General features: G+C 34.9%; 1 protein-coding gene across 8 annotated transcripts in view; it reads left to right on the top strand.

The window, feature by feature from the left end:
* The window catches only part of CTNNA3 (catenin alpha 3), a 1664912-nt gene that overhangs the window by 134607 nt on the left and 1516137 nt on the right, over positions 1-14168 (top strand). For all 8 annotated transcript variants that reach the window (XM_072823257.1, XM_072823258.1, XM_072823259.1 and 5 more), the window contains exon 4: positions 6885-7051. In XM_072823257.1, coding sequence (XP_072679358.1) covers positions 6885-7051 — 167 coding nt within the window. The remainder of the gene's footprint in view (positions 1-6884; positions 7052-14168) is intronic.

Raw genomic sequence — 14168 nt, 5'->3', positions numbered from 1 at the left:
TAGCTGCTTTCATAATTCTCTTTCTATCTTTGTATTTACAAGTTTCACTGTTAAATGTCTTGGTATTGACCTGTTTTTGTTGATTTTGAGAGGAGTTCTTTTGCCTCTTGGACTTGAATGCCTGTTTCCTTCCCCAGATTAGGGAAGTTCTCAATTATAATTTGTTCAAATATACCTTCTGTCCCTTTTTCCTGCTCTTCTTCTGGGGCTCCTATGATATGGATATTATTGTGCTTTGTGGAATCACTGAGTTCCCTAAGTCTGTATTTGTGATCTAATAGTTTTCTTTCCCTCTTCTTTTCCCCTTCATTATTTTCTTTAATTTTATCTTCTGTATCACCTATTTATTCCTGTGCTGCTTCTATCCTCATTGTGATTATATCCAGTTATTTTTGCATCTCAGTTATAGCACACTTTATTTTAGCCTGACTCTTTCTTAAGTCTCATATCTCTGTAGCCAGGGTTTCTCTGGTGTCTCCTATGCTTCTTTTGAGCCCAACCAATATTCTTATGACTGTTGTTCTAATTTCTTGTTCATATATATTACTTGTATCTATTTTGAGCAAATCCCTGGCTGTGATTTCTTCTTGATTTTTCTTTTGAGGAGAATTTCTCCGTCTTGTCATTATGTCTAGGTTTCTGTCTTTTGTGTGTTATAAAAGCTTGTTATGTTTCCTGCTCCTGAGGGCTTTGCACATTAGGAAGTGTTTCTGTTGTGTGCTGTTTACATTCTGCTGTTGTGTTTTAGCTGCTCTTTCCCACAGGTCAGTCTCTGCAGTTTCTCTTTGCTTACAGTGGGGAGTGTTTGGACCTTTAACTATGTGTGTTTTTATTTATTTAAGATAAGCCCAATTTTTTAAAAAAAAAGTCTGATATAAGAAAAGAGAAAAGGAACAGAAAAGCAAGCAAACAAAATACTATAAGCTTGATTCCAAAGAAAAGAAAGAAGGAAAAAAGAAAAGAAAAAGAAGCCTGATCCAAAAATGAGAAAAGGAAACAATGAACAAAAAACTATAAGCCTGATTCCAAAGAAAAAAGAAAAGGGGTGGGGGAAGAAGAAAGCCTCTTCTATTTCCACAACAGAAGCTGATGCTTTGGAGCAGTCTATGCAGAAAGCCTCTGTTGGTCTTCTGAGGGAGATGCCCCTCCTGCACTGGCTCACAGTCAGACTTGCCCTAGTAAAGATGCCCCTGCTGGGCACAGGGGTCCAGGGTTTGATGTAAGCTACTCCAGCTTCCACTGGAGTCACTGTAATTCTCTCTCAAATCTGACTATGTGGGTGGGTGGAGGGAACATGGTGGAAGATGGCACCGTCTTGTCCAAGGGAGGGAAACTCATGGCTGCCACTGTTCAGGAGGCCATATGAAAAGTGAACTACCTTCCTTCCTGTGTCCCAGGCTTTCATCAGATCTCTGCTCTCAACCTGTCTGTGCCCAGGACATGGGCACTCCTGGTACCACAGTTCTCCTTTATTTTATCTCTGGCTAGTGGCTGAGATTCAAAACTCCAAAACTTAGAGAACTTGGCAAAGCATGGACCTGCTCTCCTTCTGAGGAGAAGAGCCTCGCAGTGCTGTGCCTGGTGCTGTTCTGTTCCAGAAAAGCAGTCACATAACTGCCCAGGTGTGTTGAGTCTATGATGAAGCACAGTGAAAAGCTGCAACCAGGTTATCTGCCTTTTGTGCATACCTCTGTTTCCTGATGTTGAACGGCTGTACTACTGAGCAGACTTGGAGCAGCCTTGTCTTACGAGAGGCAATATACCCTCTTTCAAATGTACTCCAGGAAGTGAAACATTGTCTTCCAGTGTGACCCAAGGGATCACCACACCTTGGCATCTTGCACAAACCCTATATGCTGCTTGCTCCTGCTCTCTTCCTCTCTCCTTGACTTCTCTCTGCACAAAAGGATCCCTCCTCTCTGTGGTACCGCAGCTTTTCTCTTTTCCAATTCACGTCTCTGAACCTTGCATCTGCTACTTTCTTTTCCTCCAATTGTGCAGATTATTTTCTTAATCCTCAGATTGATTTCCTAGTTGTTCAAAATGATTTGATATTAACCTAGCTGTGTTCAAAGGATGAGGCAACCCTTAGGTCTCCTTACCTTTCTGCATCTTAACTCCTCCCCTCCACCACTTTGTTATCCATTCATCAGTCCATGGATGTTTGGGTTCTTTGCATAATTTAGCTATTGTTAATGCTGCTATAAACATTGGGGTGCATGTATTCCTTCAAATTAGTATTTTTGTATCCTTTGAGTATATACCTAGTAGTGCAATTGTTGGATAATAAGGTAGTTCTATTTTTAATTTTTTGAGGAATCCTCATACTGTTTTTCAAATTGGTTGCATCAGTTTGCGGTCCCACAACAATGTAAGAGGATTCTACTTTTCCCACATCCTCACCAACATCTGTTCTTTTTAATTTTTTTAAGATTTTATTTATTCATGAGAGACAAAGAGAGAGAAGCAGGCTCCATGCAGAGAGACCAATGTGGGGCTTGATCTCGGGACTCCAGGATTGTACCCTGGACTGAAGGTTGCCGCTCAACTGCTGAGCCACCCAGGCATCCCTGTTATTTCTTGTATTGTTGATTTTAGCCATTCTGACTAATGAGAGCCACTCTCATTAGTGTTTTGATTTAGAGTCTTAAGAGGGAAGTACATAGCAATACAGGCCTATCTCAAGAAGCAAGAAAAGCACCAAACCCAAATAAATACAATCATGAATAAAAGAGGAGAGATCATAACCGACACCATAGAAATACAAACAATTATACAAGAATATTATGAGCAACTATATGCTAACAAATTGGGCAATCTGGAAGAGATTGATAAATTCCTAGAAACATATATATAAACTATCAATACTGAAACAGGAAGAAACAGAAAATTTCAATAGACTCATAACCAGTAAAGACATTGCATCAGTAATCAGAAATCTCCCAAAAAACAAAAGTCCAGAGCCAGATGGCTTCCCAGGGGCATTCTACCAAACATACAAAGCAGAGTTAAGACGTATTCCTCTCAAACTGTTCCACAAAATAGAAATGGAAGGAAAACTTCCAAACTCATTCCACAAGGCCAGCATTACCTTGATTCAAAAACTAGATAAAGACCCCACTAAAAGGGAATATTACAGACCAATAACCCTGATAAACACAAAAGCAAAAATTCTCAATAAAATACTAACAAATCAAATCCAACAGTACATTAAAATTAAAAAGAATTGAAGGTAGGCATAAGCCTACTTGTGAAATGCTATGCCTACCTTCTGGAAAAAGTAACCACTCTGGAAAATAGTATGGAGTTTCCTCAGAAAGTTAAAAATAGAACTACCATATGATCCAGCAATTGTACTACTAGGTATTTACCCAAAGGATATAAAAATACTGATTCAAAGGGGCACATGCACCTATTGTTTGTAGCAGGATTATCAACAGCAACCAAATTATGGAAAGAGCCCAAATATACATCAACTGATTGAAGGATAAAGGAGAGGTGGTATACACACACACACACACACACACACACACACACATACACACACACTGGAATATTATTCAGCCATCAAAAAGAATGAAATCTTGCTATTTTCAATGATGTGGATAGAGTTAGATTATGGTAAGTGAAATGAGTCATTCAGAAAAAGAAAAATACTACATAATTTCACTCATATGTGGAATTTAAGACATAGATAAACATGGGAGAGAGGAAGAAAAAAGAATGGGAGACAAAACATAAGAGGCTATTAACTATAGAGAACAAATTGAGGGTATCTGGAGAGGAGGTAAGCAAGGGAGGGGCTAAATGGGTGATGGATGTTAAGGAGAGCATATGTCGTGGTGAGTACTGGGTGTAATATGTAAGTGATAAATCACTAAATTCTACTTTTGAAACCAGTAGTACACTATATGTTAAGTATTAGAATTTAAAGAAAAACTTCAAAAAATAGAATTAAAGACAGACTTTGTTACAAGCCATTAAAGTAAACCAAGATTTTTAGCTATAATAGGAAGCCTACAATCTTACTGTGAGACCTCCCTTAGTAATGGGGGATCTGAGGTTTCATTGAGGAAAGTGATATTTATGTTGGGACCAGAAGTTTGAGCTGAAGCTGAAAAAAGGTAGAGAGTTTTGTACGGAAGGGAGGATAATGAGTCCAGTAATAGGAAGTTTACTTATAGCATCTTTGTTAATGTATCTCAGGAGTAACTGTTTTTCTCCCAACAGTGTTACTTGGTTTTCTCTTCATATTACCTTAATGGAGACAAATGTTGTAATAGTTCTTTAATGTTTAAATGATCTTTTCCTGAGTATGACTCTTCAGCCAGTTGTTCAACATCCCAACATTTTTAGTCAAGAACACATAATTCTTTTTAATGTATATTTAGTTTTAGTATATGAAGTCAAAGATAGTATTATCTAAAGGCTGTCATAACTTTACAATTTAGAATCATGACAAGAAAAGATAATCTTTTTGTGGGAATTCATCTGCTCTCTACATTTCTGAGGTCACTTTAGTTTTTCAGTCTCCTTGCAGAAATTCCGAGTTGCAGAGAAATACATAAAAATCACCATTTCCTGGTCTTAAAAATTTACCAACTCTACTAAAAATTTCCTGAGAAAATAAGAGCTATTTGTTGAGTGCTTCCCAAGTCCAGATACTGTGTTAAATGCGTATTAGGAATTATATCTCATTTAATCATCTCAGAAACACTGTGAGATAAGTAATATTTCTATCCTTTTCCTTTAGGTGAGGATGCTGAAAGTATTCAAGCACTCAAGGTCTCAGAGCTAGAAGAGGCTAACGAGAATTTGACCTTAAAAGTGTCTGACTTAATAGTTCAAATTCCTAACTTCATATTGCTAAGAGAACTAAAGGTGGTATACTAACATGTTGAGACAATCTCAGATCCTCTTCACAGATTTTGTCCATTATTAACAATATTCTTTGTTATATTTAATAAAAATAATTCATTTCATTTTTATTATGCTGAAGTTCATGAATAAATAAAAACTAAAATATTAATGGAGTAAATAAGACAAACCCTTTATTGTTGGTGAGATGGCTGTGTTTTGGAGAAGTTTTTGGCAATATATATATGAAAACAAAATTCACTTGCTTCTTGACTTAGCAGTTCTACTTTTAAGAATTTATCTTCCAGCTAATTTGTTCGTGCATGCAAGATATGTGTCATTCTTTGTGTACTGTTTGAAGTAGGAAAAAGTTGGAAATTATTTATGTATTTAATAGAGGACTGGTAAAATAAGTTATAGTATATCAATAAAATGTAACTTTACTCAAGTATGAAAAAGAACAACTGCCTATCAAGTCTTTACTAAGCTCAAAGCTCTGTTCTTATTTAATTTTCATAAAAATAATAGGTACTGTTATTATTAGATCTATTTAGAGGAAATATAAGGTGTAAAGAAGTTAAGTGACTTGTTTGAGGTAGTAGGGCAGATACTGAAGCAGAACAGCTTCAGAACCTGTATTGTTATTACTATGCATCTTTTAATGTTTCCTGGTCACTTATATCCATCCCAATGTGAAAAGAAAATAAATTGATAAATTAAAAGGCAAATTATAGAAAGTTTTTATAGTATGATAATATTTGTGAAAAGGATCTATACCTGTATCTTTTGTATGTTCCATTTATAACATATAAAATGTCTCTGTTTTCCTATGACAGAAAATCTTTCTTTATATATTAACATATATGAATATGTGAACATATTCATAAAAATAGATTTAAATATATACATAAATCTATATATACAAATTTATACATATAAATATACATATGTACATATGCACAATAAAACATACATTCGTGGAAAATTTCTGGGTGGATATACAATAATTCAGTGAATATTTTTGAGTGACTCATATGGAGACTTCATAAAGAATTTTTTTCACTTTATACTCTTCAGTATGGAGAATTATTTAAAAGTAATGAGCACATATTGTTTTCATAATAAGTTCAAATTGAAAAACTTAAAAAGTAGTGGATATGATAATTCTTTAACAATTATGTTACTGGAGAGGGATAAAGAAGAACTTTTTCATTTTATACCCTTCTGAACTGTGAACTTTTTTGTTTTTATTTATTGAGAGAGTGTGAGAGAGAGAGCACAAGTGGAGGGGAGGGGCAGAGGGAGAGAGCGAAGCAGACTCTTTGCTGAGCAGGGAGCCCAATATGGGGCTTGGTACCACGACCCTGGGACCATGACCTGAGCTGAAGGCAGATCCTTAACCGTTGAACCTCACAGGTGCCCTTGAATTGTGAACTTTTATAAAATGGATGAGTACACATTTCTTTCGTCATGAAATGTATTTTCAATGAAAAAATCTTGAAAATTGTAGGTGTATTTCTCTAACAATTATGTACTATGAAATATAATTTTTATAACTTAGTTCTAAACTTAGTTATAGAATAAATCTGCCTATGTTAAACTTTTATCAGAGAGTTCCTGTATCAAAGGCTAATTCTTTCTAACACTGACTTGGAAAGTAACTCAATGAAGATTTATTACTTTTATAAACAAGATTGTTTCCAATTGAAGTCTTAGTAATGAAACCTTTCACAGTAAATGAGATTCAGCAAATGCAGAACTTGACAGCAATTTTGCTAGATGTTGCTAGTCATTTGAGCATAGTTCTCTTGCAGGAAAATGGTATCATGCTTCCTAAACTCCAGAGCATTTATCAAAAACAAATGTTGATTTTAAATTCCATTGTTTATTAAGAGACAATGTTCTAGTGTAACTGACACTATTTTAATATTATGTTTAGTCATAGAATGTATTTGGAATTAGGTTTATAAATGCTTAACAGGTATAGCTGAAACTTAAAGTATATTATTTTGGATTGTGTTTTTCAGGTGAAACTCTGAAAGTATCAGCTGAGAGATTTGCAGATGATCCCTGTTATCTTCCCAAAAGGGAAGCTGTGGTTCAAGCTGCCCGTGCCTTGTTGGCTGCAGTTACCAGACTCCTTATCCTCGCAGATATGATAGATGTCATGTGTCTCTTGCAGCACGTGTCAGCTGTAAGTAAAAGATGGCTAGTTTACCTTGGTGGTGTTCTCACTTCTAATTCCATTTTCTGAAACTGGCATCAATCCTAAAGTGCCATCCCAGACTCGCCCTCATTTCTTAATGTCACCCAGCAGAAGCTGACTTGATTGGATTGTGCAACTCTTATATACTTCAAAAGAACAAAGCCAGAAGTTAGTATTTTGTTTATTCATTTGTTTTATTTTTTAAAACTTAAAAATATAAAAATGTTTTAAAGCTTTAATTTAAATCCCAGTTTACATATAGTGTAACATTAGTTTCAGGCATACAATTTAGTCATTCAACACTTACATACAGTACCTGGTGTTCATCACAAGTGCATTCCTTTTTTTTTTTTTTTTTACACAAATGCACTCCTTAATTCCCATCTCCATACCCACCATCCCTCTGCTAACCATCAGTTTGCTCTCTTCAGTTAAGACTGTTTCTTGGTTTGCATCTCTCTCTTTTTTCCCCCTTTGTTGATTTGTTTTATTTCTTAAATTCCACATATGAGTGAAATCATATGGTATTTGTCTTTCTCTGACTGACTTATTTCATTTAGCATCATACCCTCTAGTTTTATCCATGTTGTTGCAAATGGCAAGATTTTATTCTTTTCTTTGGCTGACTAATATTCCATTGTATTTACAGACCAAATCTATATCCATTTATTAGTTGATGGACATTTTGGGCTTTTTCCATAATTTGGCTATTATTGATAATGCTGCTATAAATGTTGAGGTGCATATATCCCTTTGAATTAGTATTGTATTCTTTGGGTAAATACCTAGTAGTAGGATTGCTGGGTCATAGGGTGGTTCTATTTTTAACTTTTTGAGGAAGCTCCATACTGTTTCCAGAGTGGCTGCACCAGTTTGCATTCTCACCAACAGTGCAGGAGGGTTCCCTTTTTCTGCATCCTTGCCAAACCTGCTGTTTCTTGAGTTGTTGATTTTAGCCATTTTGACAGGTGGGAGGGGATAGCTTATTGCAGTTTTGATTTGTATTTCCCTGATGATGAGTGACATTGAACATCTTTTCATGTGTCTGTTGGCCATCTGTTGGTCTTTTTTGGAAAAATATCTATGTCTTCTGCCCATTTTTTAATTGGATTATTTGTTTTTTGAGTGTTCAGTTTGATAAGCTCTATATAGATTTTGGATACTAACCCTTTATCAGATATGTCATTTGCAAATATCTTCTCTTATTCTGTAGGTTGTCTTTTAGTTTGTTGATTATTTCTTTCATTACACAGAAGGTTTTTCTCTTGGTGAAGTCCCAATGGTTCATTTTTGATTTTGTACCCTTGCCTCTGGAGATACGTCTCGTAAGAAGTTGCGGTGGCCGAACACTGCCTGTGTTCTCTTCTAGGATTTTGATGGTTTCCTGTCTACATTTAGGTCTTTCATCCATTTTGAGTTTTTTTTTTTGTGTGTGTGTGTGTGTGTGTGTGTATGGTGTAAGAAAGTGATCCTTTCATTATTCTGCAGTTGTCCAGTTTTCCCGATACCATTTGTTGAAGAGAGTTTTTTTCCAATGAATATTCTTTCCTGCTTTGTCAAAGATTAGTTGACCATATAGTTGTTGGCCCATTTCTGCTTTTTTAAATCCTGTTCCATTGATTTGTGCAGGACATAATTGAAGATCAAAGCAAAACAAGTACTATTTTTTATGGTTAGTATTTATTAACTTTTTATAATGTGGTAAGCACTGTGCTAGATTATCTCCTGTAATTCAATCTTCAGCAACAGCCTTATGATAATGATTTTTATTTTGAAGATAGACTAGGGCATATTTATTTAAGAAATTTGCTCAAGGCAGTAGGGGAAAAAAACCCGTTTTTGGAACATAGTATTCCAAGGGTTAGGATGGCCTTAACTATAAATACCTTTCAGAAATGTTTAGACAATTTAAGAGCCTATAACAGGTTGTTAAATTATTTAAGTATGTCAGGAGGAGGGGTGAAAGGAGTGTTCTTAACTCTAGTCTCTCCCACATTTATTGGTAACTCAGCTTAGGCTACATCATTTATGACACTTATCAGTGTGTGTAGTACAGCAATGATTCCATATCAAGAAAAAGGGAAAACCTTTTGTGGTAAATTGTGATAGTGTTTCATTATTTCATCCTCATGAAAAATTTATATTTAAATTGTATCATTAACTCAATTCTCTTGACAAAAATGGACAAACTGAATTTTTATTTATATTATCAAGATTAGGATTATTTGGGTCAACATTCCCCCCACCCCAGAGTATTCTGCAGAGTTTGTATTATAAATGTACAACATGAAAAAAAGGATTTTTTTAATGGTTAGTGCTGCATATAGAAATTCTCTGAATATTTTTGATGCACATAAGCACATTAAAGTTGGTGAGAAATATTGATGCAACGAAATGCATTTAATTTTGCTTAATTCAGAGTTTCCCCAATTTTTTAACCTTAGGAGTTTTTTTTTTTAAGATTTTATTTATTCATCATAGACAGAGAGAGAGAGAGAGAGAGGCAGAGACACAGGCAGAGGGAGAAGCAGGCTCCATGCCAGGAGCCCGATGTGGGACTCGATCCCAGGACTCCAGGATCAGGCCCCGGGGCCAAAGGCAGGCGCTAAATCGCCGAGCCACCCAGGGATCCCAGGACTCTTTTATAATATGTTAATCCTGGAGCTTTCTCAGACCATACTTTGGGAATTAGTGATTTAGAATATTTCTTTTTCCTTTCTTTCTTTTTTTTAAAAGTAGGTTTAACATCCAGTGTGGAGCCCAGTGCAGGGCCTGAACCTGAGATCAATACCTGAGTTGAGATCAAGAGTCAGATGTTTAACCAACTAAGTCACCCAGGCAGCCCAAAGCATATTTATAATAGTATTTATGGTTATATTAAATTTCCATTTGAATTAAAAATTATAGAGGAGAAATGTGAGTGCCCTTATAGTCTATCTTATTGATGTAGATTAGACTCTTTCCTACAGTACAATGTGCAATACATAACTGTCTAACAGTAATAACAGTCTCAGTTCTAAGAGATGATGAACCTGACTTTGGGCAGTTCCAATTGTTAGAGATATTTTTCTCTAGCTTAAACAGAGCTTAAAGATGTCTTTCTGCTATTTCCATTTACTGCTTCTAGTTTTGCTTTCTTGAGCAACATAGAACCAAAGTAATAATAACAGACATTTTTCAAATAACTGATGTTTATCCTTTGGACTTACGTCTTCTCTTACCTAGGCTAAAAATTTCTTGACCCTGGAATATTCCTAATATGACAGTTTTAGACTATTCTGAATACTTTTGAATTTCCATATCTTGTATGATTTTCAGTTTCCTGATGAAATTTTCAATTTTGATATTGAGGTACTTAAAACATGGTAAATACATTTATTTTAGTTAAAATTTGGAAACTTTAGTGTCTGGACTCACTGTTTTTTTTGCTAATAGTGTCCTGTCTTTTCATGTGAATGGCTATTTTTGTGTCCTAAACGTTACCTTTTCTGGAACTCATATCAAGAAATTCCTTTCTGTTTTGTTAGCTCTTAGATGTTTTTAAGACAAAATATTTTACATTTCATCAATCGTAGTTTTCTTAAGCAAGAGGATTGGACTAAATTATTAATTTGCCAATATAAGAAAGAGAAGTCCCTAAACTTGTCTAGGTAAATCCTTTTCTATTCATATTCTGGATTATAGGTAATTCCCATAAAATACTGAAATCAAAACATCATGCAATATAAACAAAATCCCTGTTGTGTACATTCCATAATATACTCAATTACCTGTTTGATTTAATGTCTAACATTATCTTACCTTATTGTGATAGCCTTGTCATGCTGTTTGTTCATACTGATTTTGTGAGCAGTTAAAACCTCCAAGTCTCTAACTCAAAACTACTCAATTCAGATCTTCCTCTGATACTAGTTTTATTTTTTTTATATGTAAAGTTAGGTGTTAAACTTATATTCATTAAATTTTATCCTGTTAATTCTGGTTTTTGTTATAGTCCATTCAGATCTTTTTGACTTTTGATTTTGTCTTTACCTCCTAACCTGGTATCATTTTCAGATTTTTCAAAAACAAGTTATTCATGAAAAACTGTTTAATGACATGGAAAACAGTAATGTACTTTCCTTGCAGATAACATCAATCAAACATTAACACATTTTGAGTCAAGTCATTGAGCTTCAAACTTGCTTTATTAGGCTACTGTATAAACCATGTTCTTTATTTTATTATTAAGCACTTTCTTAAAGAAAGGCCTTGCTGAAATCAAGATGTATTATCTGTGGCATTGTGGATTTATCTGTCTAGTAACACCAGTTATAAAGGGCATGAGGTTAGCTTGGCATGACTTACTTTTAATAACCCTGTAGGAGTTCCAAGTGACTATTGCTTGCTTGCTTTCATTCATTTTCTTTCTTTTTATGTCTTTTTTTGACATTCATTTTTTAATCACTCACAATCTGCATACTTATGGCTGTAAATCATTTGTCTCCTGGGAGCTTCTTGCCCTTAAAATTCAGCTATAATTGGCTTGAACCCTAATTCTATGTCCTATCAACTATAATGTTCTCCCCAAGATTTCTGCAAATTCTCTGGGGTTCATATTCTCAGACCCATCTCTGCTTCCAAGAATTTGCTTTCACTGAATTACTTTAGTTTATGAATGGTCTTTCTATCCCTATTTTATAGTATGTTAATCTATAATTGGAAATTGACCTTTCCCCCCTTGATTTTGACATACACACGTGCATGCGTGTGTGCATGCGTGAACACACACACACACACACACAGTCCAAAACTCCCAGGCCAGGCATATTTGTGTATATGGCAAACCTTATAGAAATTTAGGAAGGTAAAAGGGAGGGGGTCCTGTAGTATAACACTGTCTTCCAAGTGGCTCCAATCTGTATATTAGAAATCTTCAAAAATCTTTAGCAACTTCATTAGCAATCTCATTACTCTTCTACCTCCTTTTTCCCTACCTACTCTCCTTAGTTCTCCCTCACACCCTTAAATTCCTATTCATTTGAATGCAGTGTTTCTGCTAATTTGTGCCCTCATATATCAGTCTCTACCTTAAAGTACTCCTTAAAGTATTTTCCTCAGCATAGATAATTTTTTCCCTAAGAAGAATTCTGTAGCCAGCTATCTCTCTTCTCTCTTACATACATATATTCATAACATCCTACTATATAATAATGTATTATAGATGATTTTTAGGGGGAGAGAATCAACTTTATAGGTATAGATTTCTTCTTCTGGACACACACTCTTCTTTCAAAAGAAGTAGGCAACTTTTTAAATTTCTTGCTCTTGTTTGGAATGTAATGGGAAAAAGCCAGCTTCTTCTCTCTTCCAATTGTATCTTACTATTTTACACAATCTTCTGCTTAATTTGAGCTCCCCCAACACTCTTATATAATTCCCTGCTACATTTTAAAATCTTTAAAAAAGATTTTATTTATTTGACAGAGAGAGAGAGAGAGAGAGAGAGAGAGAGAGAGAGAATGTGTGTACAAGAAGGCAGAGCAGCAGAGAGAGGGGGAAGCAGACTCTTCACTGAGCAGAGAGCCCAGTGTAGGGCTCAATCCCAGGACGCTGGGATCATAACCCACGCCGAAGGCAGAAAGAAATTGAGGAAGACACAAGGAAATGGAAAAATATCCTATGCTCATGGATTGGATGAATAAATATTGTGAAAATGTCTATGCTACCTAGAGTAATCTACACATTCAATGTAATTCCTATCAAAATACCATAGATCTTTTTCACAGAGCTGAAACAAATAATCCTAAAATTTGTATAGACCCTGCATAGCCAGAGGAATATTGAAAAAGAAAACCAAAGCTAGTAGCATGACAATACCAGACTTCAAGCTATCACAATGTCTTCTTATGTTGTCTTATTCTTTTCTTCCTTACAATGATTTTTTTTCTAAATTACAGAATTTTTCATCCCTATTGTGGTATATTTCCTTTTAGATGTCAGGTCAACGATATATTACTCAATTCTTGATTCATAGTCTATAGCTATACATTTCCTGACTTCTTTATGCTTTCTTATCTCTATTAAATTATCTTGTTTCCACTGAGACTGCCCCCAGAGATGCAATTATAATCAAGCATTTATGAGGACATAGACTAAGATCACCAACTAGTGCAAACATGGTTCACTGAGTAATTCCCAATAGAGAAAGTAGTGTCAGCCCAAACAGAGTTGTTATATAATGAAGTACATCAAAGATTCCTGATATGGCAATTTTAAAATCATATAGTTCCTTAAGAAAATATGTTTTCTTCTCTGGGAAATAGGTCCAAATCCAAGGTAAGAGAGGATAGAGAAAAGAATGATGATCTTTCAATATTAAATTAATTATAGAAACTTGGGAAAGCAGTTTGGCTTTATTACCACTATTGTTCATAATTTTCTATCGGAATTTAGAAATTTCTTTTTTGGTACTGGTTTTTTTTTTTTTTTTGAACTTTACTATTTGTACTTCTGAGGATACCACATCTTACTTTATTGACATCTGGACTTTATAAGGGTCAATTTTATTTGAGATGAAATTGGCTAGGATATATCTCTTGCTTTCTTTAGGAGTCAGGACAATGTGGAGAAAAAAACCATTCTTTTTTGGCAGAAGAGAGACCTTGCTTGAATCCTGGCTCTGGTGTTGATTAGCTGGGTGAATTTGGGAAAGTTAAAATCTGTAAGCCTTGGTTTCTTTTTCTGAGCTATAAGGATAATAAACTTACTCTGAATACTTTGAAAGGATCTTATAAAGATTAAATGATATATAAATTACCTGGCAAGAACTGGTGTTCTCTTTCATTTTCTTTCGTCTTCCTGTCCTACCTTTTGCCACCATGGTACCTTGCTCTTTTGACTCTTGCAGTGCAATATTGCCCTTATTCCTAAAAAATGAAGGGAAATAAATTTGACTCCCGAGTTGAATTTTTCAGCTTTTTCCATTTACTATACTAGAGTTTTATTTTTTAAAATGGAAATATGGGTACCTTTGCATTAGGAAATAGACTATTGTCATTATAAGAAATGGGCCTGGTATTTAATAACTTCTTGTGTGAACTACATCTTTAATATTTTCTACACA

The sequence above is a fragment of the Canis lupus genome, chromosome 4 (assembly GCF_048164855.1).
Source record: "Canis lupus baileyi chromosome 4, mCanLup2.hap1, whole genome shotgun sequence".
In the NCBI taxonomy this organism is placed as follows: domain Eukaryota; kingdom Metazoa; phylum Chordata; class Mammalia; order Carnivora; family Canidae; genus Canis; species Canis lupus.
This window is presented reverse-complemented; position numbering and strand designations above follow the sequence as displayed.